The sequence below is a fragment of the Eretmochelys imbricata genome, chromosome 6 (genome assembly GCF_965152235.1).
Source record: "Eretmochelys imbricata isolate rEreImb1 chromosome 6, rEreImb1.hap1, whole genome shotgun sequence".
Classification (NCBI taxonomy): Eukaryota; Metazoa; Chordata; order Testudines; family Cheloniidae; genus Eretmochelys; species Eretmochelys imbricata.
Genome location: NC_135577.1, coordinates 123,121,727 through 123,143,760, shown reverse-complemented (window position 1 = coordinate 123,143,760; position 22,034 = coordinate 123,121,727). Strand labels below are relative to the sequence as shown.

Sequence of the window (22,034 nt, the reverse complement as noted above, 5' to 3'; positions counted from 1 at the left end):
TATTGTAAAGTGCTTTGGATAAAAATGCAAAATAAAAAAAGTTAATAATAATGAACGTTTTTTGTTCTACGAATAAAAGCACACAACTCCTATTTTAATATCAGTAGTTTCTTACCTTTCTAATGCAATGGATGTGCCCTTTCAAAAGTGACTAATGGTTTTGGTGGCCTCAACTTTTGGGGTATCCTACTATGTACACCGGAAAGGGGGTTAGTATTTAGAAGGCAGGTGCTCAGCACTTCCTGGGACTCAGGCCCACCCATTTGACACCTCCAGCTCATCACCCAAAATCACTAGTGACTTCTGAAAAATGTGGTCTGGGTGTCCAAACCTGTTAAGCAGGTTTGAAAATGTCAGATGTATTAGTATTGCAATGATGAAAAAAAATCCTTTGTTAATGGTGGAAATCATATTCAAAGGAAAATGCCAGACTATTGACAGAAACTCACATCCGTGCTGATATTATTTCATCACTCAGTGAAAGCAAACATTCGCATTGCGCATCTCTTCCATTTTAATGGACTCTCAAAGAAAGCCATGCCATGGTTCCATTTTCAATGTTAAAAGTGCCTGAGTAGCAAGAGACGACAGTGCCTGACCCGTCAGAGGAGTGCGGAAGGGCAGGTGATATAGGGCAGATCCTCATCTGGTAAATTGTTGTAGCACCATTAACTTCAGTGAATCTGTGACGGTTTTCACCAGCTGAGGCTGCACCCCACTGAATAGAAGTAGGCTGGTGGTAGGCATATATTGCAGACAAAACGTAAGACAAAAAGACCAAAGGTGATAAGTAGACAATGAATTCAAATAACGGGAATGTTTATGGTTCATGGGGCAAAGATTAAAGGTGGTGACCCAATGCTCATATGAGGCTGCTGCTGAAACTCTCAAGTGTTTTGCCATTGATTTTAGTGGGGCATGTTTGGGGGCATGCAGAACACGTGATGTTCTGGCATGGGAGAAGGTCTTCTATCAGCAGGAGCTTGGGGTAGCCACGTAACAAAGTCGTGTAGTCATAAGCAACCCCACTAAAATCTTGGGTCTAAGCTGTATGTGTTGGATGTGCTATTTTTTTTATAGAAAAACTATTTTAGAAATGTTTTAATGCATTTTATTGGTACTGTCTTGAATTCTCTTAGCTCATGAAGCAAAGGTGCTTAAATTTAAACTCTGATGCCAGCTGTGCACGCCTGAGAGGGAGAGAAAAAAATCATCACCAATAAATCTTTAAAACCACTGAAACAACCTAAAGTAGTTTCTCTGTCTGTAGTAAAATCATGATTTTAGAATCTGATTGCTGGGGAATATGCAGTACTATGAGCGATCTCCCTTTTCCAGCAGTGTAAAGTTCCCTTTCTAGCCCTCATGGGTTGTGAGATATTGGACCCCACACCTGTCACGAGTGCAGGACTGAATATTATTTATGCTGCGCCTCAGACCAATGTAATTTTAGGGGAAACTGCACGTTTGGGGGAAAGAAGGCAGGTTGTTAGAAGCTGCTGAGAGATTGGGGATGGTAGAAGCACTCCCAGTAGACAGTGGGTAGGTAAGGTGATCAGAGGTCCATGATACATGCAGTTAACCACATGGATCTGCAGCTTATCACTCTGGCTCTGCAATTTATCATATAGATATTACCATCATGTACATGGTATGACATAAATACTACCACCACATATCTGCGTATGCTGTCTACCTATATAGATATCAAGATATAACCATTGTAAAAAAACGGAGTCTGAAATAGTTCTTATAGATTTCCAGTAAAATAATTAGCTTACCTCTATTTAGACATACGTGATATTTTCTTTGTAAATATTTATTGAACATTACACACAAGGTAGCTGCCTTTCCATTGTAAGAATACACCGCATAGCATTGATGCAGTTTCACTGTGTGTATATTTTGCAGATTTTTCAGAATAATTTTAAGTACTTTCTTCCTTTCAGATATCGAAAGTTGGTGCCTTTTGCTGTGGGCTTAGTTTGTGCAATCAGCACACCATAGTGCTTTATGTGTTGTGCATTGTACTATGGGTTCTGTTCCAACTTTTCAAAGGGAAGGTAGGTAACTTGTCTATTGCTGAGTTGAATATTAAAGAGTGTCGTTTTTCTAGTATACTCAAAGGACAGATGGTAATTCTTCCGACACTGATTTTATATTGAAGTATGTGTGTATGGATGGCAACAGTTCATGATATGCCTAAGCTAGTCAATCATGATCCACAGACAACGTAAAGTCACAATCCATCTGGCTGGCATCCCAGCCGAGGATTATGTCTTTGAAGGATTTTGAAGCTGTCAGTCACATGAGCATTCTCAGAGCCGTCCATTTGTATTGTAAACTCTTTGGGACAGGGACCCTGTCTTCTGACCATCTACAATGTAGCTAGAGCATTGTTAGTACTGTGATGAGCAGAGTGGTGGAAGTTCCGAGTGTGTGGAATTATGAGCATATTCTGTGTGTAAAATGACCTTCCTCAGACAGAAGAGTAGATAAAATTGATGGTGACTGTACTCCCTTGAGATCAGAGAAGTGTAGGAGCAGTCTGGCCCTCACAACTCAGAGCTCCTGGTGGCTGACGGTGGCATGGAAATCCTTTTAACCCACAGGACTAGTCTCCATGTACTGACTTTCTCCTGGTATTCACATCTCAGTATTGCACAACCTCTCTGCAAACATATGGCATGGCTGGAGTAGACAGCACAGCAGTAAAATGGCTCCAGTCATTCCTCTCCAAAAGAACTCAACTTCAACATCTATCTGAAACTGGTTGGAGAGGGGGATGAGATGCCATAGGCTCTGCTGTGAACAATACATCAGCAACACCATACTGCATATCTCATTTTCCACAAATGCAAACAGCACCATCTCAAGGATGTCACAAGGTCTGCAAAAGATCAGCTTTCAGATGACAAGCATCTGGCTCAAACTCAACCTGGGCAAGACCAAAGTGATGCTTGTCTTAAAAACTAGTTGAAACACTGTCCTCTCCTTCCGTCAAAGTCCCCTGTTTGCCAAAGTTGTATAAAATCTCACGATTCTGTTAGACTCATGGTTAAGTATCGCTAATCAGGTAACATCAGTGGTGTTTTCCCACCTCCGGCTTGCTAGGAAACTTTGCACATTCCTCCTTGGTGAGGATCCAGCCAGAGATCAAACATTTCTCACTTCCAAACTGGATTGCTATAAATCATTGCCTCTGCCTGGATATGGATGGAATGCAGATGCTTCAGTTTGCACAAAATGTGCTGACCCACTTCAGTAAAAATAATCAATAATGCCCAGCTCCTACGTAGTGCTTTTCGTCAGTAGGTCTCAAAGCACAGTAAGAGGCAGATGTTGTGAGCACATCACTGCTGTGGCTTCAGTCCTCCCACTGGCTCCCAGTTTGCTTCCATTGCCAGTTGAAGATCTTGATCCTGACCTTCAAAGCTGTCAACTGGTCAGGTCCTGACTGCATCAGTATCCATGACCCAATACAACAGCTGTTCTTCTCTGGGACAAGGCAGCGTACTGAGCCCAGGGTGAAACGTATGGGATCTGGGGATAAGATGTTCTGGCTCCATGGGGCTCATTTTCTAGAGGAATGATACAGAACCTGACTATATTCAGCACGTTTTGTGAAGCCCTTTTTGCCAAAATGTTTCCACCATAACTGGCATGATGACCATTTAATTTTATAATCAACATAATTCCCTAAGCAAAGCCTTTTTTTAAACCAGAGGTGGGTGAAGAATAGAAAGCTCCATGAATTCCAGTAGGGAGCTTGCCATGCAGATTCAATGTACCTCGGAAATGCTTTAGATATCCTGGTGTTCCGGGCGACAGAAAACCCTATAATTGACCAGTTATTTGATATAGTAAAATGTCTTCCAAGATTGCTCCACCTCAGTCTTAAGGAACTTTAGCCACCAACTTTTAAACTACATTTCAGTATGTGGAAGGTTGTTTTAAACACTGTCTCTCCCAAATAAACTCAAATATGAAAGGAAGTATTTTTGTTTGACTAAAATGTAATGAATGACCCCCCCCCCCCGAAAAAAGCAGCGTGAAATATTCAAGAGTGGGATTTTCAGAAGTGCTTAAAGAAATTAGGAGCAGCAGTCCATTTGAAAGTCTTGCACGCCTAACTCCCTTAGGCGTTTTCAAAATCCCACCCCTGAAGTTGAGTGACCCAGTTTAGCCGGTGTGATCATGATAAAGTAAATGGCAGAACGGACTCCTGATGATGATGTAAGCGGTTACATGGGAACAGCTTTTTTTTTTTTTGCCAGATGGAATACCAGCCAACTCTTAATCACTGGAAAGTGGGTTATCTCAGCCTTGCAGTGCTTCAGCCATCTATGCATGTCATGACATGATTTAAATGTAAAAGATGCAATGCATATGATACTCATGAGTCCTAGCTAATATTATTTGCTTCACTTAAATTTCACCCTGCCATGCAAAGGAGATCAGTTTGATGCAGTTTCCTAGTAATCCACAAAATTGTAAGGTTTAACATAGCATTTTGTAGGGACTTACTATAAATTGAGAGATCAACTCTGTGTAAATATATTTGATGTTTTTCTTTATCTGTTCTTGAAGTTCCAGTGTGATTAAACTAAAATAAACATTGTTGTGCAATATGACACATTTTGGTGCAGGAATTGTCCTTTGGCCATTTGATGAAGTTGGGCTTATGCTTCTTGGCTGGTTTGCTGCCTTATCTCTATCTGCCTGCCTCGTCCTACCTAAATCAAGCACGTTGGACATGGGGAGACCAGACGACTTTTCAAGGATTTTTGACCCACTTTCTCAGGGAAGAATATGGGACATTCAGTCTGGTAAATAGGGTCATTTTCTAAAAGAGAAAAGTCTTCTTGAAGTTATGCAACAGCAAAGCCTTTGCATTCATTTAGGTCAGTGTCCTGTAGGAGAATTGATGTAAAATGTTAACCTTCTAGCACTTTATTCCTGAGCTTGTTTCTTGGGATCGCTAAGGTGGCTTGGAGAGTAGAAAAATAATTTAATCCACCTTCATGCTATTCGGGATACAGTTATTTATTGGAAAATGTACAAGTACATTCAGTTGCAGTCCTGTTACCAGTGTGTATTGGCATGAAGAATAAACAATAGTTAAGAAAGGTTGAAAAGTAAATTTTAAATGACCCTGTCTTAAGTCAAATTACACAGCTTCAGTTGTGTTGGTTTTTAATTATAAAACTTGGGGGAAATTTCAGCTGTTTAAAAAGTGTCACAATCAGTTTTCATTCATTCATTTTATTTATAAAAGAATGTACTTCTAATGTATTTCTTAGTATAAATGTTACATAAAACGAAAGGAGTTTTTTGGTTCTTGACCTCTCCCCCAGTCTGAAACATTTTGACTGTGCCCCTCTTCCTGCAAATACAGGAGTTAGTTCATACTTGTCCATGGAGCTTTGGGGCTTGGCCAGGCCCCTTCCATCCTTGCATCAGGTTCTCTGCCTCTGGCAGCAAGAAGAGAGCAGTTGGTTATCATCCCTGCATTCATGCCTCCTTCACAAAAGTAAATGGAGAAGAGTGGGAAACTAATGTCTCATTTGGCAAACTCCATAGGGTCCCAGAACCGAAAGATTCTGTGTAGAAAAGTCCAATGTGCACAGTAGCTTCATCATAGCTTTTTGGTACAAGCTCCATCCTTGCTATAAAGAATACCACTACAACCTTACCGAAGGGCAGCGTAGGTGCAGCGTTTCTGGCAAAGGCTGTAATGCTTGACGAAGGTAGTTTATTCACCAGAGATCTTGCAGGTAGGAAGATAGAAGCTACCTTCAGAAGGTCTTGGAGGCTTCTTCAGCTTTCCCTCAGATCTACTCTGTCAACAACCATCTTCTGAAAATCAGGCCCCTTTAAGCCATCTCAAGTTGGACACCCAGGAATTGAGCCCCGGTCAACTTACCCCATGGCCTGCTCCTACACCACGGGTTACCTGCATCTGGCAGCTTAGCCTAGCCAAGATAGAATCCTCACCCAGGGTGATACATACTCTGGAAGCCTCCTTCAGGCCTCCCACCCCTTCGTAGATGGCAAGAGACTGAACAAGATCCTCTTATTTATGTCAAGTTAGGAATAGCTGCCTTCATCCAGCAGGCGACAACAGTCAGGAACAAGGATATCAGAAAATTCTTGGATGTATCTATGTTTCCGAGAAGGGAACAGTACAACAGGCTGATGAATAAAACTATAATAGTTGTCTAGATTCTGAAACAAACCACGAGTGGGACATCTGTAACTTACTACTTGATACAGCAAGTACCAAATGGGAAGCCTGGTGTAAAACTGAACACTATGATGTGTTTAAAAAAAAAAAAAAAAACACATATTCCACAAAAAAAAGGAAAAAAAACCCCCAAGAACAGTGTTCCAGCTCTTCTGGGTTTCTTATGTTTCTCACATGATGGCCTAGTTTTGAACTTAAGACCCTCCCACATCTCAGCTCTGCACAATATCAAAACCGCAGGCACATCCAAGTGTCTGGTAGTCACCTGCTTGTTCAAGGCTACTGAAGGATAACGTGTATCCAGCCAAAAAGTCAGGCTTATTTTCCTGACCTGGGGCCAGACCACAGTGTTATGAGTTCTAGATAACACTCCTTTTGAGCTGATAGCATCCTTTTTCCTGTGGTTTCTCTCCGTAAAGATGTGCTCGCTCGTCATAATCATGTTGACAAAAAGATTCTCTAGAACCTCTGCTCTTGGAAAGCATGATCCTTGCTTGAGTCCATGATTCCGCAAGGGGTGAGGTCATTCTTTGGGCTCCAGTGTAATTTTTTTTACCAAGATAAACTCTTTCTTCCATAGCTCACAGGAAAGCTTTCTTCCTTCATTTATCCCAAAGTCTCAACACTCAAACGAAAAAGCCTGGTAGATGAAAAAGGAGCTGCTACCATTTATCTAAGTAGAACTAGTTACTTCAGGAGAATGTCATCTTCATTCATTTTTTTTTTTCCGTTTCAGTGTATGGGTCTGAAAACATGTAAATCCTCCATAGCTGGGTGGATCAAGTGCTGAATCAATACATATTCAGCTGCATAGAAATTAGTTCTAGAAAGAGATTTAACCCATTCAGCACATTTCCACTGCATCACCCGGAGCAGGAAGGCCATCATCCCCCACAGAGAAAACCAACAAAGCTACCATGCACTCAACCACTAACACCTTTTATAAAACACTAGAGGCTTGATGTCCAGTCTTCAGCAGCAGCATCCTCCAGCAGGAAATCGTTCCAAGCAGAGATGCCAAAATAAATACTGCTAATTGTAGGGAAGAGGAGAATCTTTTTCCTGTCCTATTTATTTCTTCTTCTGTTAGCTTTTCCTCACTGCTCACGACATCCTGAATATCTCATACTAGGAGGGTGGGGATTGGGGTCTAGAATGGAAAGTCTGTTAGGTGGTTATTTCCTTTTTGGGACTGTTCTCTCCCCGACTGTACGTACGTAGGCGAGGTAGTTTCTGTTGGTACATCTGCAATAGCCTCTTCTCAGGTCCATGTATGTAGTTAATACAATTGAATAAAGTGCTATTGTGAAGAGTTTACTCTTCTCTGCTGCTAAGAATCCCGGACTTCTGTGCAGCTTTGTACGGGGTGGCAGGAGGGAAGAAGGGGCATGGCCAAGCCCTCAGCACACGTGGACAAACACAAGCTGCTGCCAGTATTCAGGAAGAGAAGTGCAGCCCAAATATCTCAAATTGGGGGAGGTGTAAGTCCCAGAAAATAGATCATTTAGTAACAAATTTCCCATTTGAGCTGATATTTTTACTGTCTGTGAATGGCTTCTGTGTATTTTAAGACACGGGACAACACCCACGTACGACACAGACTGTCAGGACAGTCACAAAGCAGACTTAGGATGCAGTTAAGATTCTGCTAAGGTGTATAATATGTTTCTGAAAGGGTGGAAGAAACAATAATGTTGTAGTATTTGAAATGAAGAAAGTTCTTATTGCATGCATGAAATACAGTACAATTTATAACTGGATGTCAAAAGGAATGTAAACTGCTGGAAGATTATATCACAGCAAAACTTCCACTAGAGTTTTGTCTTCAAAAATATAAGGTCATCACTATTATTTGTATTATGGTCATGCCCAGAGGCTCCAGTTGGGGCCCCATTGTACTAAGCACTCTGCACCTACACAGTGAAAACACAGGCAGCATCGCAAACAGTGTACAGTCTAAGCATATGTTTTTTCTAACTTTTGTGTCTAGGCCAAATCAGAGACAGGATCCACTATGAGAGAGATGTTGCTGTGAGTAAAAACTTTAACGCACCCCGAAGTTGTGGGGTCATCCCTGTTCCCTCAATTATTCTTTGTAATAATTATTCCTTTCCTGAAGTGCTGAGTTTATGGACTTCATAGCTTGGGCAGGGGATGTCTAGAAAGCATGTGGCCATGTTGGCATGTGTGTCTAGGCCCAGCTTTGGCCCTGGGATGATGCACATGACAGCTGTTGACATTAATTCTCTATTAAATAAAAATACCAAAGGAAGAGGGTGGATGCCTACTCAGTGGGACGCTGGTATTTTTTCCTGCTGCCGAGCAGACGTGGTATATGCTGTGTAAGTCAGAAAGTGCTGTTTCGGAGCAGGAAGGGCTAAATTCCGTTTGCTTCACACAGTCCAAGTATCTAGGCTGGGTGCTGGAGTGCCCTGCAAAGGGAGTAATTTTACCACCAGCCTCTGCAATGGCAGGAGAGCTATTTCTCTGGCAGCTACTTCAGCTTGAGGGCTCCAGTAACCTGTGGTTGCTGCACCCACCCATCCCAGGTAAGAAGAGCTCATCGCTACAATGCGCAAATCACGATTCCGCCACTCACCAGTCGCCGTCATCAAGAGCAGGGCAGCTAGCTGAGAGCTAGAGCAGGCTTAGCCCAGAGTAGCTTTGGTGTCAGCCAGCCATAAGGAACTGAGCTTTGTTCTGATTTGCCTTCCTCTGTAGTGAGGAGATGGTGGTGCGAGAGGTTAAAGGCACTCTTCTGCATTTTTGAGACGCACCCAGACAAATGGATGGGCACTGCGCTGTATAATGAAATGAATCAGAGAAGGGCAGGAAACGACAGTGTTTCTCCTTTTCTCTGTCCCCCGATGGTGGGATGTGTCAACTGAAATGATGTTCGTTCCACTTTTTGAAATACAAAACATCTTGGTTGCAATTTCATACAGCTGTATCACAGCGCAACAGGAATCCATGACACTGTGCTTATGCTGTATTGTCACCGATATTTTGTGCCAACTGTGATTTGGGGGGATGAAATAACCATTGATTTCTCCATAGTTCGCAGGTAACACACATGAAAACAGAACTTTCCTTTACTGTCCCAGCCCTTGCGATTGTGGCGTGGCTACGTACAGCAATGCAGTAAGTCAGAGTGAATATGCTCTATTCTGTCTTTGGTTATCGGCTGAATGATAGTTTAGAGTAACATTTTTCAGCACTGTGCCAGTACCGACCATTTTTAATTACAGTGCCCACTTTCAGAGAATCTGCTGCTGCTGTGCCTTAATTAGACAAACTTTACTTGTTGCTGATGACCTAGTGATTCTTCTAAATTAAACTTAGTGTTTAATGTGTAGCTCTGGAATCCTTCCATTGGTGGTGCACTTTGAAAAGAGAGAACTTTTATCTTTAGTAATAAAAGAGAATCATAGGACTGGAAGGGATCTCGAGAGGTCATCTAGTCCAGTCCCCTGCACTCATGGCAGGACTGAGTTTATCTAGAGGCCAATTCATTGTCTTAAATATACATATATTGCTTTTTCAAGATAAATATTACTTTTCTGTTCTCCTTTTAATCATTTTCAGTGGAATGCTATGTTGTTTCTTTTAGGGCTAAGCAGGAGAAGTCTTCAATGATATGCCTATTTACTGGAATGCTCTGCATTTATTCGTTATTCTTTGCTTGGAGGGCAAATTTGGATATTACAAAACCACTTTTTATGGGTGTGGTAAGTTTTGTGTTATATTAATTTTATAAAGAGGCACCTATCATGTTCAGTGGGCTACCCTTATCTATCTTTATTTCATCAGAGGGTGCAGGTCTAGACAGTGCCACATAAAACTTAGTAAGAAATACAAATAAGTAGTGTACTTTCTTATAAAATGTGTGAAATATGAAGAGGTTGTTGTCTAGAAATGTATGTTTGAAGCGAGGTGACCTGTATTTAAATAAAAAGTCCCTGTTTCTTGTTCCTCTTCCTTAATCTCTGTCTGCCCTTTATCTGTGAGCACCTCCAAGCAGAGACTATCCTGTCTGGGAACTTGGAAAGTGCTGAGCCCACTGTGAGCTCTGCCACATACAAATAAATAATAACGACATGCCTGTCAGCTGGGTCCATTCTCGCTGTGTTTTGAGCCGTAGGTGGAACGATTTTGGATGCAGAGCAATGCAGTGGTCGCTGTTCTAGCGGGACTAGGACTGGCCTCTCTTGTCTCCGTCGGAAGTACAGTGCTTGAGAACAACCGTGTGCTGCAGTGCGTGGAGTGGCTTTCCGCCGCTGCTCTTGTTACTAGTCAAATTTATGCCAATTACAGGTAACAAATACCCCAGAAATACTTCTTGACGGGACCTCGTGGCCCTGTTACCACATGCATCTCGGATTTGTAGTGGCCCTAACCATACTGCTCAATTCTCAAATGCTTATCAAACTTTAAAAGGCCAATTTTTGGCAATGGGGTGGAGGAATTGGGGTGATTCCTTGGATGGACTCAGAGGGCGTACAAAGGCAGTAAAAGGCCTGGGGGCTGTTTTCTTTGCTGGCTTTGGGGAAGGAAGGTCGCAGGTCAAAGGCCACATCCAGAGATGGGTTTGGAGACAGTGCTGTCCAGGGCCTTTTTGGCAGTGTCTTGAAGACCTTCTGACATGCAATGTTGTTTTGCCTCCTACTCATCCTAGAGAAGCACCATTCTGTCCTGCAGGCCCTCTCCCCAGCACCCAAGTCCCTGGAGCCACCACCCAAAGTGGCCTCAGGTTATTTCCATAATCGGGTTTTGTTGATGCCATCTTTCTGAACCATGCAAGGGAGTGCCGTCCAACTGTGTTGGTATCACCCTTTCCATCCTTCTGCACTGCCCCTCTGTCCTATGCTTTGATCTCCCTTTATGGCAAGAAAACAAATCCCCTGCTTCTAGTGTTCCAACCTGACTGCTGAAGCCATGTGGAATATAATCTGCTCCATCGCCTGCCCTTACTCCTTCTCTGGGACCAGAGGTGGCACTCTGGACCAGGGAGCTGGGGCTCCTGGAGCGTCAGAAGGAAAACATGGAGGTGAATTAAATTGTTTTCAAACAAAGCAATACATTTGCATTTTATTTCAATAAGAGGGTTACGCATTTCAGTTGGCCAGAACAGCCACTTAGACCTTCCGCTGCTCTACTCTGGCTTTCCACATGCCTTGCCTGCCTCTCTGGGTACTTTTGGGGAGTTAAGGTCTCACCAGAGCCCTGTTCTATGGCCAAGCCAAAGATTCTCCAGCTTGGGTATGAACTAATTTCTGGTGGTTGCATGCTGAAGGAGAAAGGTTGCAAGAGCCAGAAGCAGTGAAGTGTGGGAAGTGGAGAATTCATGAGTTCCTTCCTCATAGGCAGCTCCTCAACTTACTACTGGCCTCCGAGGCATCTCGGCCTGTGCTCTAAAGTCATTCAACAGCCTATCCCAAAGCCTGTGACTGTGTGGGGTCTATGCAGTTTGGAAAACCACAGACATTTTGAGTTGGAGCTACCTATTAATGTTTGTTTGTTTTTGTTTTAAAATGAACCACCTCCTCAGCTGGTGTAAATCTGCCCCTCTCCGGCTGACTTTATATTCCCATGCTGAGATTCTCAATACACTGAGGTATTTTTTAAAGCGAGAAAAATGGTTTTTAATTGACACTATCAGACATTTCATTGTACTGGCACTTGCAGCTAAAACTAATAAACGCTGGTATGGGTTATATGGTTATGTGACCTTGAGCAAGTCGCTTCAACTTTTGTGTCTCATTTTCCCCATCTGTAAAATGGGGATTGTGATAGTCATAAAAGGCTTTGAGATCTATGGGTGAAAAATACTATTGAATAGCTATCCGGTATCATTTATATTTCTGACTGCCTATCAAATAAAATTGTTTAAAGCCCCCATCAATGTCTATTCTAAGATGTTTATATTTTGATCTCTTCTGTTAAGCATTTGTGACCAAAGCCGCAATTACGTTGTCGATAAATTTGCAAGGAACCTTTTGTCCTCCATGCCACCTGATGCAATAATCTTGCTCAGAGGAGACCTACCAGGGAATTCTCTTCGTTACCTTCATTATTGTGAGGGAATGAGGCCTGATGTCACATTAGTGGATCAGGAGGTAGGTAAATACATAGGAGGCAATCCAAAACTTTGTCATAGAAAACAAATGCAGGTTCAGCTTTTCACTTTTTCCTTATGTTTCATTTTTCTGATTTATAACGTTGTTTTATAAATAGTCTCCTGCCGTTCAGGGTCTAGTTGAAGTTTCCAAGTTCTGAGACTTGAAGCGACTGGGCTTGACTCAGAAGATGTGTTCAAACCATGAGGGCCCATTTTCTCTGTTGCAAGGTTGTGCCTCCAGCACTCCTCCAGAGTGGCACGAAGTTTCGCTTGAACTTTATCGCTCGTGCTTTTGGCTTAGAGTGGAGCATGTATGCCAACAAGAGGGTACCACAATAGCCAGTGGGTGTGAGGAAGAAGTGAAGAAGAATATGGCAAATCTGTAAATGTAAAAGAAAAGTGTTTTTTCACCTGTCAATATGGAGATACCGGTATCAGTGTGTGTGTTTATGCAATGGCCCATGAGGTTTCCACATGGTTAGCCATGTGACTTTAATTTAATTAAAAAGATACATTTTCTCAAGGTAACAAGCCGTCCAGTGTGAGGTTTCCCCTTGGGACTAGCTGCAAGTAACTTTCAAACACTGATCAGGGGTTGCACAGTTTGTAGAGGAATGACAGAAAGGACCCCAAAGAAAGTAGCCACAATCCACGACCATGGGTCACTTACTTTTGTGACAAGAGTTTGGGGCTATTCTGATGAGGCAGGTGAAGTGCTCAATGAGATGTTCTCAAATGCAGATTCTTGAGAGCAGCCATGGCAATTGGCCTTCTCACAGAGGGGTTCTGACCCAGCACCCGCAATGGAGCTCTGCCATTGAATGGGAAGCTTCATCGTTTATTGCAAAAGATTGCTTCCTCCTTTCCCCGACGCTTGTGCCCAATCTGTCTTCCCTGGTGTAAGATTGTACCTCTTGCCGCATGCCTCTTTTGCCATTCCTGCCCCCTCCAGCCCCCCTTCTTCCACCTACCAGTTTGCCGGGAGGAGAGCTCTCAGAAGGACATCATCATACCCCTTCCTTGAAGAAGAGGAAGAGCTCAGTCAGAGGCAGATGCAGTGATGGGACACTGATCAGTGCTTCTACCTCCGGTGCTCTCTTCTCAGCACCACAGACAACAGGAGGTGGAGGGGGAATAGGCTGCCCAAGTAATCGATAACTGAAAATATTCGGATGTCACTTACAGCCAATATTTGTGCTGTTTGGGAAGTTACTGGACCTAAAGCCTCTTGTGACTGGCCAGCAAAGAGAGAGACTCCCGTGGGTGCAGAAAGGCACCTGGAAAATGTTAAAAGGGGGAGCAAGTCTGTCAGCTGTCCCCACAAGGCATTGCAAGAAGGGAGCAGGTCCCTGGCCCCCACCCCAAGCAAGATGCTGACCGCAGTATGCCAGTGATGGGGTTTGGCATTTTGTACAATGTTGTGGCTCTTTTCCTGCACTCTGTGTCCTTTGCTGTCTTGTGAGTGAGATTTTCCAGGCTCCTAGTTGTACAGTTTTTATAAAGCTGCCTTAACGAGTCCTTTTATGATTATATCTGTGGTATGTTTGTAGGGTTTATTTCATTCCCCTTGTAGCCCTAGAAGCAGGAAAGAATTATTTAACATGGAAAAGGAGATCGCTTATTTCACTTTGTCACAAATGAGCACTGAAACCTTGAATGTGTAAAATGATCTATTTTGCAAGGTTTTTTGATTTGCCTGCAAAACCAAAATACGCTGCCTAGTGTTTAACCAAACTTTAGCATCTTTGCACATCTCTAGTCAGTGGATACATTTACACATGCAGAGAGGTTTTTCTAGACTCTCTTGAGCCAAATTTTTTTTTTTAATCTGTGCAAACTTACATTTTTTTTGTGTATGTGCGGGTGGGGAATTTTGTCTTAAAGTTTAGATCATTTTAATATTTTCTTTATCTTTTGTGGTAGATGATGACTTATGAGTGGTATTTACCAAAGATGTCTAAGCATTTGCCAGGCATCTCTTTTCCTGGGAGGCGGTGGAATCCTGTGGAAGGAATATTACCCGATGGAGCGCTCACGTTTAATCTCCATCATTTTCTCAAAGTAAATAAACAGTAAGCATTTCTTTCCTAAAACCTTTAAGCTTTTTTCGTAAAATTGTTTACGTAGCAGCAGCTATTACATTCCAAAAGACCACTTGTCTACACTGACTTCCCCCACTGATCTAATTGAATGTCTAGGCCGAAGTAACACTGTCCAGCTATAAACTTTATTGTTCAGGAGGAAAAATAAAAGGTGATTAATAAAGACTGCTCAAAAGATCTTGGCACAATTCAGTTAAAAAAAAGCAAAGCTCCTACATACTTGAAATCACCACAGGTGGAGAGAAAACTTGTCGTTTCCCCTTCATGACACTGCAGCCATCTTAGTAGTATAGAATGAAGGTACTCCAGGAATAAACATTGTACAAAAATAGCCTAGTAAGAGCAAAGAAAGGATTAAACACTCACATGAATAAGAATAGCATCCACATTTTGACTAGCCAGGAGAAACATGGCAAGGGCTTCAAGGCATAAGACAATTGTCAGGTGTGGTCAGGAAGAAATGTGTTTCCATTCCATGGTGTGATGGTTCCCAGTTGGCCATGTGCACTGGAGGGGTCTCCTTACCTCACTCTGAAGCATCCAGTATTAGCCATTCCAGAGGTGCAATATTGGATGGAACATTAGACTAATCCACAGAAACTCCCCTTCTAAAGTTAAATGGCCTTGATGGGCGTGTAACACAGCAGTGGTTTCAATATTCAAAGCCCAGCAAGTCAAATGCTGTGCACACCACAGCACTGTGCTAATAACAGTGTGCACCTAATGAATAAAGATTGTGACACACATAGGGGTGACCGTTGTATAAGGATAGGCAATATAGTGCTGAATGTCCAATTGCCAGGTCTCCTAGCTGCAGTTCTCGAGGACAGAGCTGTGTGGTCTGGACACAGGACCGGGACCCGGAACTCCTGAGTTCTGATTCCAGTCCTGACAAAGGCTACGTCTGCAATTCTGAGCAAGTCAGTTAATGCTGTTTCATAACACCAGAGTTCTAATAGTTTTGTTCTGCATTAATTGATAGGGATAGAAAGCCTTTCCTAAGATATTGGTCTGGTAATTTTCCCTTTTTTAATATTGTAAGTAAGTATTTTAACAGTTGACCTCTGGGAAAAAACTGTTTCTGCGTGTGTGTGTCTGCATCTGTGTGTTTTCAGACTTAGATACTCTCCTTTCAGCCTGACTGGGTCACTGTAGAGCTCACAGACTGCAAGATAACTTCCAGTTTACTATCTGGTGCCCAGTGGTAGGGGTGCTAGAAATACCTTAATAGATTCAATGGAATGGAAGGAGGGGAGGTGGATTACGCAGCACTGGCAGATACACCTACACGCTGCTGCATGGGGAGAAGGCGGAGTCATTGCCTACGCTTTGGCATAGAAAGAGTTACATTCACTCTGCCCTGGGCAGCCCCTTCCCTGAGTGCGCCCTCTGTTGCCGCAACCTCAGCAGACAGTGTGTGTGTGTGTGTGTGTTGGGCTCCCTTCTGCCCCACATCAGTTCTTCTAGGGGGGATGTTGTTCCTGTAGACTCCTCCCTCCTTCGTTAGCCCCCCAGGAACACCTGAGGAGGAGACAGACCAAGCTATTGCTCCACTGAGTGGAAGTCCTGCAGCTACTGCAGCCTGTCTCTCTATGTGCTAGTGTACACCTGCCCGGCCCCCACCTGGAAACTGAATAAGGAGCCCCCTCCACCAACACAAGCCAGGGGAACAGGGGTTCCCCCCTCCTCACTCTTGCACACACCTGTTAGTCGAGTCCTGCCCATTTCAAGACTGTCAGGGAGACCCATCCCTGCAACTGATCACCCAGCCCACCACCGGCAGGGCCCGTTCTCCCACCTGCCCAGCCTGGAGGTCAGCAGATGACCTGTTTGTCACTGCGGCTGCCAACAGGAGCCTCAGGACAAAACCATCTGCCGCTGGCGCCATAGCTGCTGCAGATGTGAATGGCCGCCAGGCAGGGGAGTCATTATCTGCTGGGATGTTGCAACAGTCCCCCCTCCTTGTCAGTCCCAAGTAGCACATACTCACTGAACTTCTTTCAGATCTTCAGATCTTCTCCCGGTTCATTGCCTGCGCCTTATCCCAGATGCCGTGCTTTGTACTGGGCGACGCTCGGGAGGAGCTGTTTTCCGTTGTAGTGGTGAGCGATGCAGTGAACGCTGGAAGCGTTTACAAATAACGGAGTCTCTCTGTTTGTTGACAGTAAGGAAGCATTTGCCTGCATAGGACTTAACGAAGGGGACTCAACTTGGAGAAAAAGCCATTCACTTTGGCCATGGGGTTCCTGTGACAAATTGGTTTCTTCAGGAACGGTTTTTAACCCAGGAGAGTGGATACATCTTACAAGGAACATCTATAACTGGACTGAAGACTATGGAAGGTATGAAGCGCGACTGTTTCAAATCTTATTTGTCTGTCTTGGCCTCGTAAATCATGAGGACTCTGTGCTGTGTCTTCCTGTTTAATTAGTCTTCTGCCACCAGCATAAACAGTGGGGGAGCTGTGTGCTGCAGTGTTAATTCTCGTAGCTGTTCACCTTCAGAGAGGCTCAAACACTGATGCGGTCACAAGTGAAAATTGGTGTAGAGGTGTCATCACAGTCTTCCTCCACCATGGTGAGTGTGGCTCCACTCCCCAGGATGGATAGTGTCTGTAGGAGAGAGGCTTGGGAATGGGCTAGTGAGGATCTGTAGGACTGGTGGGGTATTTCATAACTATAGATTTGTTGGCACGTCAAGTCGAAATTATGGGGCAGCCACACAGCTGGGTAGGGGCTCTTATAAAGAGCCATCTCACTCCTTTTCCGGTTGTAGTCAGTGCTGTGATCCCTTGTCTTCAAGAGCACAAAGGCCCCTAGTCACTAGAGCACTTAAATGCATGTCCTTAAGTCCATCTCTATTCAGTGGATCACTTAAGCACATGTTTGAATCCCAGTGAAGTCAATGGCATTTAAACATATGCTTAAGTGCTGTGCTGAATTGCAACTTCTGTTCCCCAATTTAATAATAAAATAATTGTGGTTTTTTTTAAAGTGTAAAATTATAATCTCCGTAGTTCCTGCTTATATTACTCTTTCATGCCCGCAGTGTTAAAATATGAGACACAGGCCAGTTTGGTGACTCACTGGGCTCAGATCTTCTTTTCCCTGTTCACAGGGACCAAGAGTATTAAGGACATCACTTATCTAACTCCCAAAGCGTCACAAACAGAGCTACAAAGGGTGCTTATATCAGGCTGCCCAGGCTGAGAATAGTCAGGGCACTGTGAGACGTGTAAAAGGAGCAGCAAGAGATTATATCTAGCGAGAAAAATAAGGTTTATCCAGGAGCAGGTTCATTCTGCATTCCTTGCTGCCGTGCCCTAGACTTCATGGCCCCGTTCCTTCTGCCTAGGTGAGTTATAATCTGAGAAGTTGGAGGGGAAGGGGTTTTGTCGTAGAGCGCAAGATGATCGTGCAGTGGGTGATATGCCTGGAGTCCAATGGATGAAACGCAGTGCTGTAGGCAGCGTGGTTGAATTTCACTTTAATTATTTTTTAGGTTTGATCCATCTTCCTGGGAAGCTGTAGCAAATGAAGAGATGTGGCAAGCCAGGTGAGGTTCCCTTCACTTCCCAGCAACCCACGGCTAATGGTTTCAATTTGTTGCCGTGAAACGCATGTCAAAGTGGGTGCTGTAATAACGGGTGTTGCTTTGCCGCGAAGTGAAGTATTTCCCCCTCAGAAAAAAATAAATGTCTAGAGGAAGACTTGCTTATAAGGAAAATTCCCTGCATCCTATGGATTGTACATCAGCTTGATGAAATGGTTAGAACTGAGTGAATTCTGTTGCGGGGTCCTGCAGTAATGTGGATTTTGCTGTAAATGTCTCGATGAAGGAGAGGATAGTTTGGAGATAGAGTGAGGAAATATATTTGTGTCAAATGTAATCCACAGCAGACTTTCAAGTGGAGGAGAGGTGGGCTTTCATATACAATTATAAGGGGATTTTGTGGATGCATCTTCCATAAGATAATATTGAAGGTTTTGCCTATTAATGTGAAGTGATCTAGTTGTATTTAAAAATTATTATAATTGTCGTGATGGAGTTTATTCTGTTTTCTAGGATGAAAACAGCCTTCTTTATTTTTGACCTTGCAGAAACTGCTAGCGTGTCTGCAGATATAAAATCTCAACTTTATACATTTGCGTACAATGTAGGTAACTTTTTGTCACCTTTTTTTTTTCCTTTTGTTGTTGTTGTTGGCGAGCTATCTCTAGTGCTGTGTTAGTGCCCAGGGCACATACACATAGCTAGATAGCATGAGTGCTGGATGTGTTCTTGTTCATCCAATCCAAGTATATAGCAAATTAAAAGGGGATTGTTCAGAGATTTTATCCATTCCTGTTTCCCGCTTTAAAGGCCTGCCCCCAAACAATTGCAGCAGCATGTCTGGATGGTCATTCAGTTAGCAAATAAAGGTGATGCTCAAAACATCTTCTCTCTAGCTAGCACCTTGTTTTGTTGCATTATGTACTCCTAAACCATGCCAATTGAGCACTGAAGTTCCCTGTGCACACTAGTCCCCATGTCTATGCACAGCTGTGCCAGCATATATAAAATTCTAAAATCTTCGTTCTGGAAATAAGTTGTGCTGTACTTCACACCACTAGAAATATTAGCTGTGACCTCATCAGTGGCTCATTGGTAGTACCTTATTGGTAATGGTATTAAGTGATGCACAGTCGCAAAACTAATAATCTCCGTTGGTAGAGATGAGGAACGTCTTAACCCAAGAGATGAACTATTAATAGTTTTCTTTAAATTGTTCCCTGCTGTGTAACATTTTAGAGTTTGAGTCATCCCCTTGTCAGGCAGATTCCTAAGCATGTGCCTAACTTTGGAGCATGTGAATGGTCCCATTGAAGTCAATGGACTGCTTAAGTCCTGTTTAAGATGTCCTGACCTTCTGAACTATGATAAATGTCTTTCCATGCATTACAGCTGAATCTTTTTTCCATAGTGTAACAACTCTCTCAGGGAAGTATATTATGTCAGGGGATGGGGTTATATCATTTATTTGCAGCATTCTAAAGAAAACATAGCAGTTCTAGTAAATGACATATTTTTGCCACCCAATGATATTCCAACTCATACTTCTCTGCATTACTACTAGATTGATTTCACAGACATGCCATTCTAGATTGTGGCCATCAAAATGATGTTGATCTTGTCTGTTTTCTTAACACTATAAAATTCTGAAAAAGCCACTAGAGAGAGAAATGTGTGTGCGCTTCATATTTTATTTATTTTTACAGTCGTACAAGGAAATCATCAATTCACACAAAAAACATCCAGTCAATTGGCATAAAAACTATGCAATAGCTTGCGAAAGGATGCTGCATCTGCATAAGGTGGATGTGGACCCTGAAGTGTTGTTATCTGAAACTGTTAAACATTTCCTCCTCTATACGGCGAAAGCAGAGGATGATCCCCAACGAGCCGATATTTTGCAGGCTGTAAAACACCTGAAGAAAGAGCTGCAGGGGCTGAGAAAAATGAAAAAAGATCTGAAGCAGCTGGCTGTATAGAACCCGTTTGTGGACCTGCTTTCTGAAGTGTTAAAATTCTGAAGTTGGGAGGTAAAATTTAATCTGTTAGTTAACAACATGAGAAGGTTTTTTAAATACGACAGACGTGATAGCAGAAGGAAATCAAGTGGCCTCCTGGATGGAAATGTAGCACTGTTCTTTCTTTTAGTTGTCGCCAGATGAAGAGTTCTGGTAGCCAGCGCGCCCTTCACATTGATTTGTGTAGAAAAAAATTTGTTACCAAATTAAGCACTGTGTTTAAAAAAAAAAAAAAAAAAGTGAGGAAATCCAAAATACTGTGCGTGCAGATACGTCCATTGATTTTATTTGATATGTATAATTACTTCATAAATATATGAAATTCATTTCCTACTAAAAGTTCTTTCTGTTGTAGAGTTTCAGCTGTGTAAAATATCTCTATTTTGTATATCTTTGTGCACAATATTATACACTTCCATTAGAGAAAGAGTGCGTGTGGGTGTGTGTGGGTGTCTGGGATATAGGATCATTATTCATAGTGGGTGAAGCCATGATTGAGTTACACAAGTTATCCAGAAAGAGTGCTGGTAAAACCTTTACACCTCACTACTCTCTCACGCATCCTGTAGATGTCACAGATGCTACAAAAAATAGTTTTAGGAATGTTTTAGAGCATTTTATCTGAACTATTTTTCGTCTTTCCTATGGAGCCAAGTGAGTTGGTTACCATGAGTCGAACTGTGTCAGGCTCAAGGGACCAATAAAATTGTCTAAAAATGACCTAAAATAGCTGGTCTGTATTTTATTTTGTTACTGATATTTATTCCTTTTTATTTGGTCTTTCAAGGGCTAAAACTGAGTGCTGGGCCCCCACTGGCAAGGTAGGAATTTTACCTTCCCAGTGATTATAACGTTCCCGTTTCTAGCCTTGCAGGCCCTTGAGATATTTTTAGATTTAGAGAAGCTGTTGCTGGCCCACAACGGAATCTTGGTGGAGGTAATTTTTGGGGAGAAAGAGGAAACATTTATGTGGCAGGTTGATATTTTTTTCTTCTTCTTTTCAATTACCACTGATCAAAGCTATTTTGAGGTTTGGAACCTTAGAAGAAGTGGAGATTGTATAGTGAGCAGAGTGCAGGAGAAATGGTCAAAGGTGCACCATATGTTTATCACATGGCTCTGCAATTTATGATATGGATTTCCGCCCGATATATGTATATATCTGTCTGTGCATATGTGATTCTGGACTGTTACTCCACTTACCAGCTCTGATATTTCTCAGATATTCTTCATGTGTAGGTCTGTGTTTTTAAATGTAACAGATTCATTCCGTTCCATAAAGGCTTAAATGGACACTGAGTACTTAAAGATCACCCTTCTGTCTGAAAGTTCTTACCCTCCAGTTGTTACGCTACAATATTAGAGAAAAATATTTTCCTCTCTTTCTTTCCATTTTGGTCACTGTGTACATTTGGCAGCACGTTTTGAATAGTCAGTTGCTCCATGTTTGTGGTGGGGGATTTGCAAACACTGAGAAGAATGGGAACATGTGGTTATAAAATCAGAAAAATTGCCAGCGTGACTCAGAGCTTGTCTACACGAAAACTTAGTTGTGAGCAAGTTGGGGTGCTAAATGCACTAAGCGCATGCACCAAGTGTCCAGGTGGACCCTGCTGCTGCGCACTAAAAATTTCCTTTGATCTGTGTTCCCTTTGTTCTGCATTGATCTACCTCACTTTGAAATGAGAGGTGGGAGCTTTTAGCATATGACAGCCACTGAGTGCATGACGGGCTAGCGTGGGGTGGATTTACACCTCAGCTTGCCGTGAGCTAAGGCTGCATGTAGAAGTCCTCAGGTGTGCTTTTAACTCATTGTTTTGCAATTGACTAGATTTCAGGTTGATAGTACCCTTCCATTTTGTCAATTACTGTATAAGTAAAGCATTCATATAAAACGACAGTATATCATACATCCCTACATACCAGCCTTTTAAAATAAGCATTCTTCTTCCTTCTCTTGATCCGTCCTTCAGCACAATGGATGACATTAGAAACTC

At 42.7% G+C, this 22,034-nt stretch overlaps 1 protein-coding gene across 4 annotated transcripts in view; it reads left to right on the top strand.

The window, feature by feature from the left end:
• The window catches only part of TMEM260 (transmembrane protein 260), a 48,446-nt gene extending 27,682 nt beyond the window's left edge, over nt 1-20,764 (top strand). Inside the window, exons 5-16 of one of the 4 annotated variants that reach the window (XM_077819573.1) lie at nt 1,950-2,063; nt 4,650-4,829; nt 8,238-8,278; nt 9,305-9,388; nt 9,858-9,975; nt 10,389-10,561; nt 12,192-12,363; nt 14,289-14,437; nt 16,633-16,809; nt 17,969-18,022; nt 18,533-18,623; nt 19,892-20,764. In XM_077819573.1, the coding sequence (XP_077675699.1) occupies nt 1,950-2,063; nt 4,650-4,829; nt 8,238-8,278; nt 9,305-9,388; nt 9,858-9,975; nt 10,389-10,561; nt 12,192-12,363; nt 14,289-14,437; nt 16,633-16,809; nt 17,969-18,022; nt 18,533-18,623; nt 19,892-19,930 (1,392 nt within the window). In that variant the 3' untranslated portion in view covers nt 19,931-20,764. Of the gene's footprint in view, nt 1-1,949; nt 2,064-4,649; nt 4,830-8,237; nt 8,279-9,304; nt 9,389-9,857; nt 9,976-10,388; nt 10,562-12,191; nt 12,364-14,288; nt 14,438-16,632; nt 16,810-17,968; nt 18,023-18,532; nt 18,624-19,725 lie in introns of all 4 variants that reach the window. The other 3 variants (XM_077819571.1, XM_077819572.1, XM_077819574.1) reach the window with 3 other exon arrangements.
• The last annotated feature ends 1,270 nt before the right edge of the window (nt 20,765-22,034 follow it).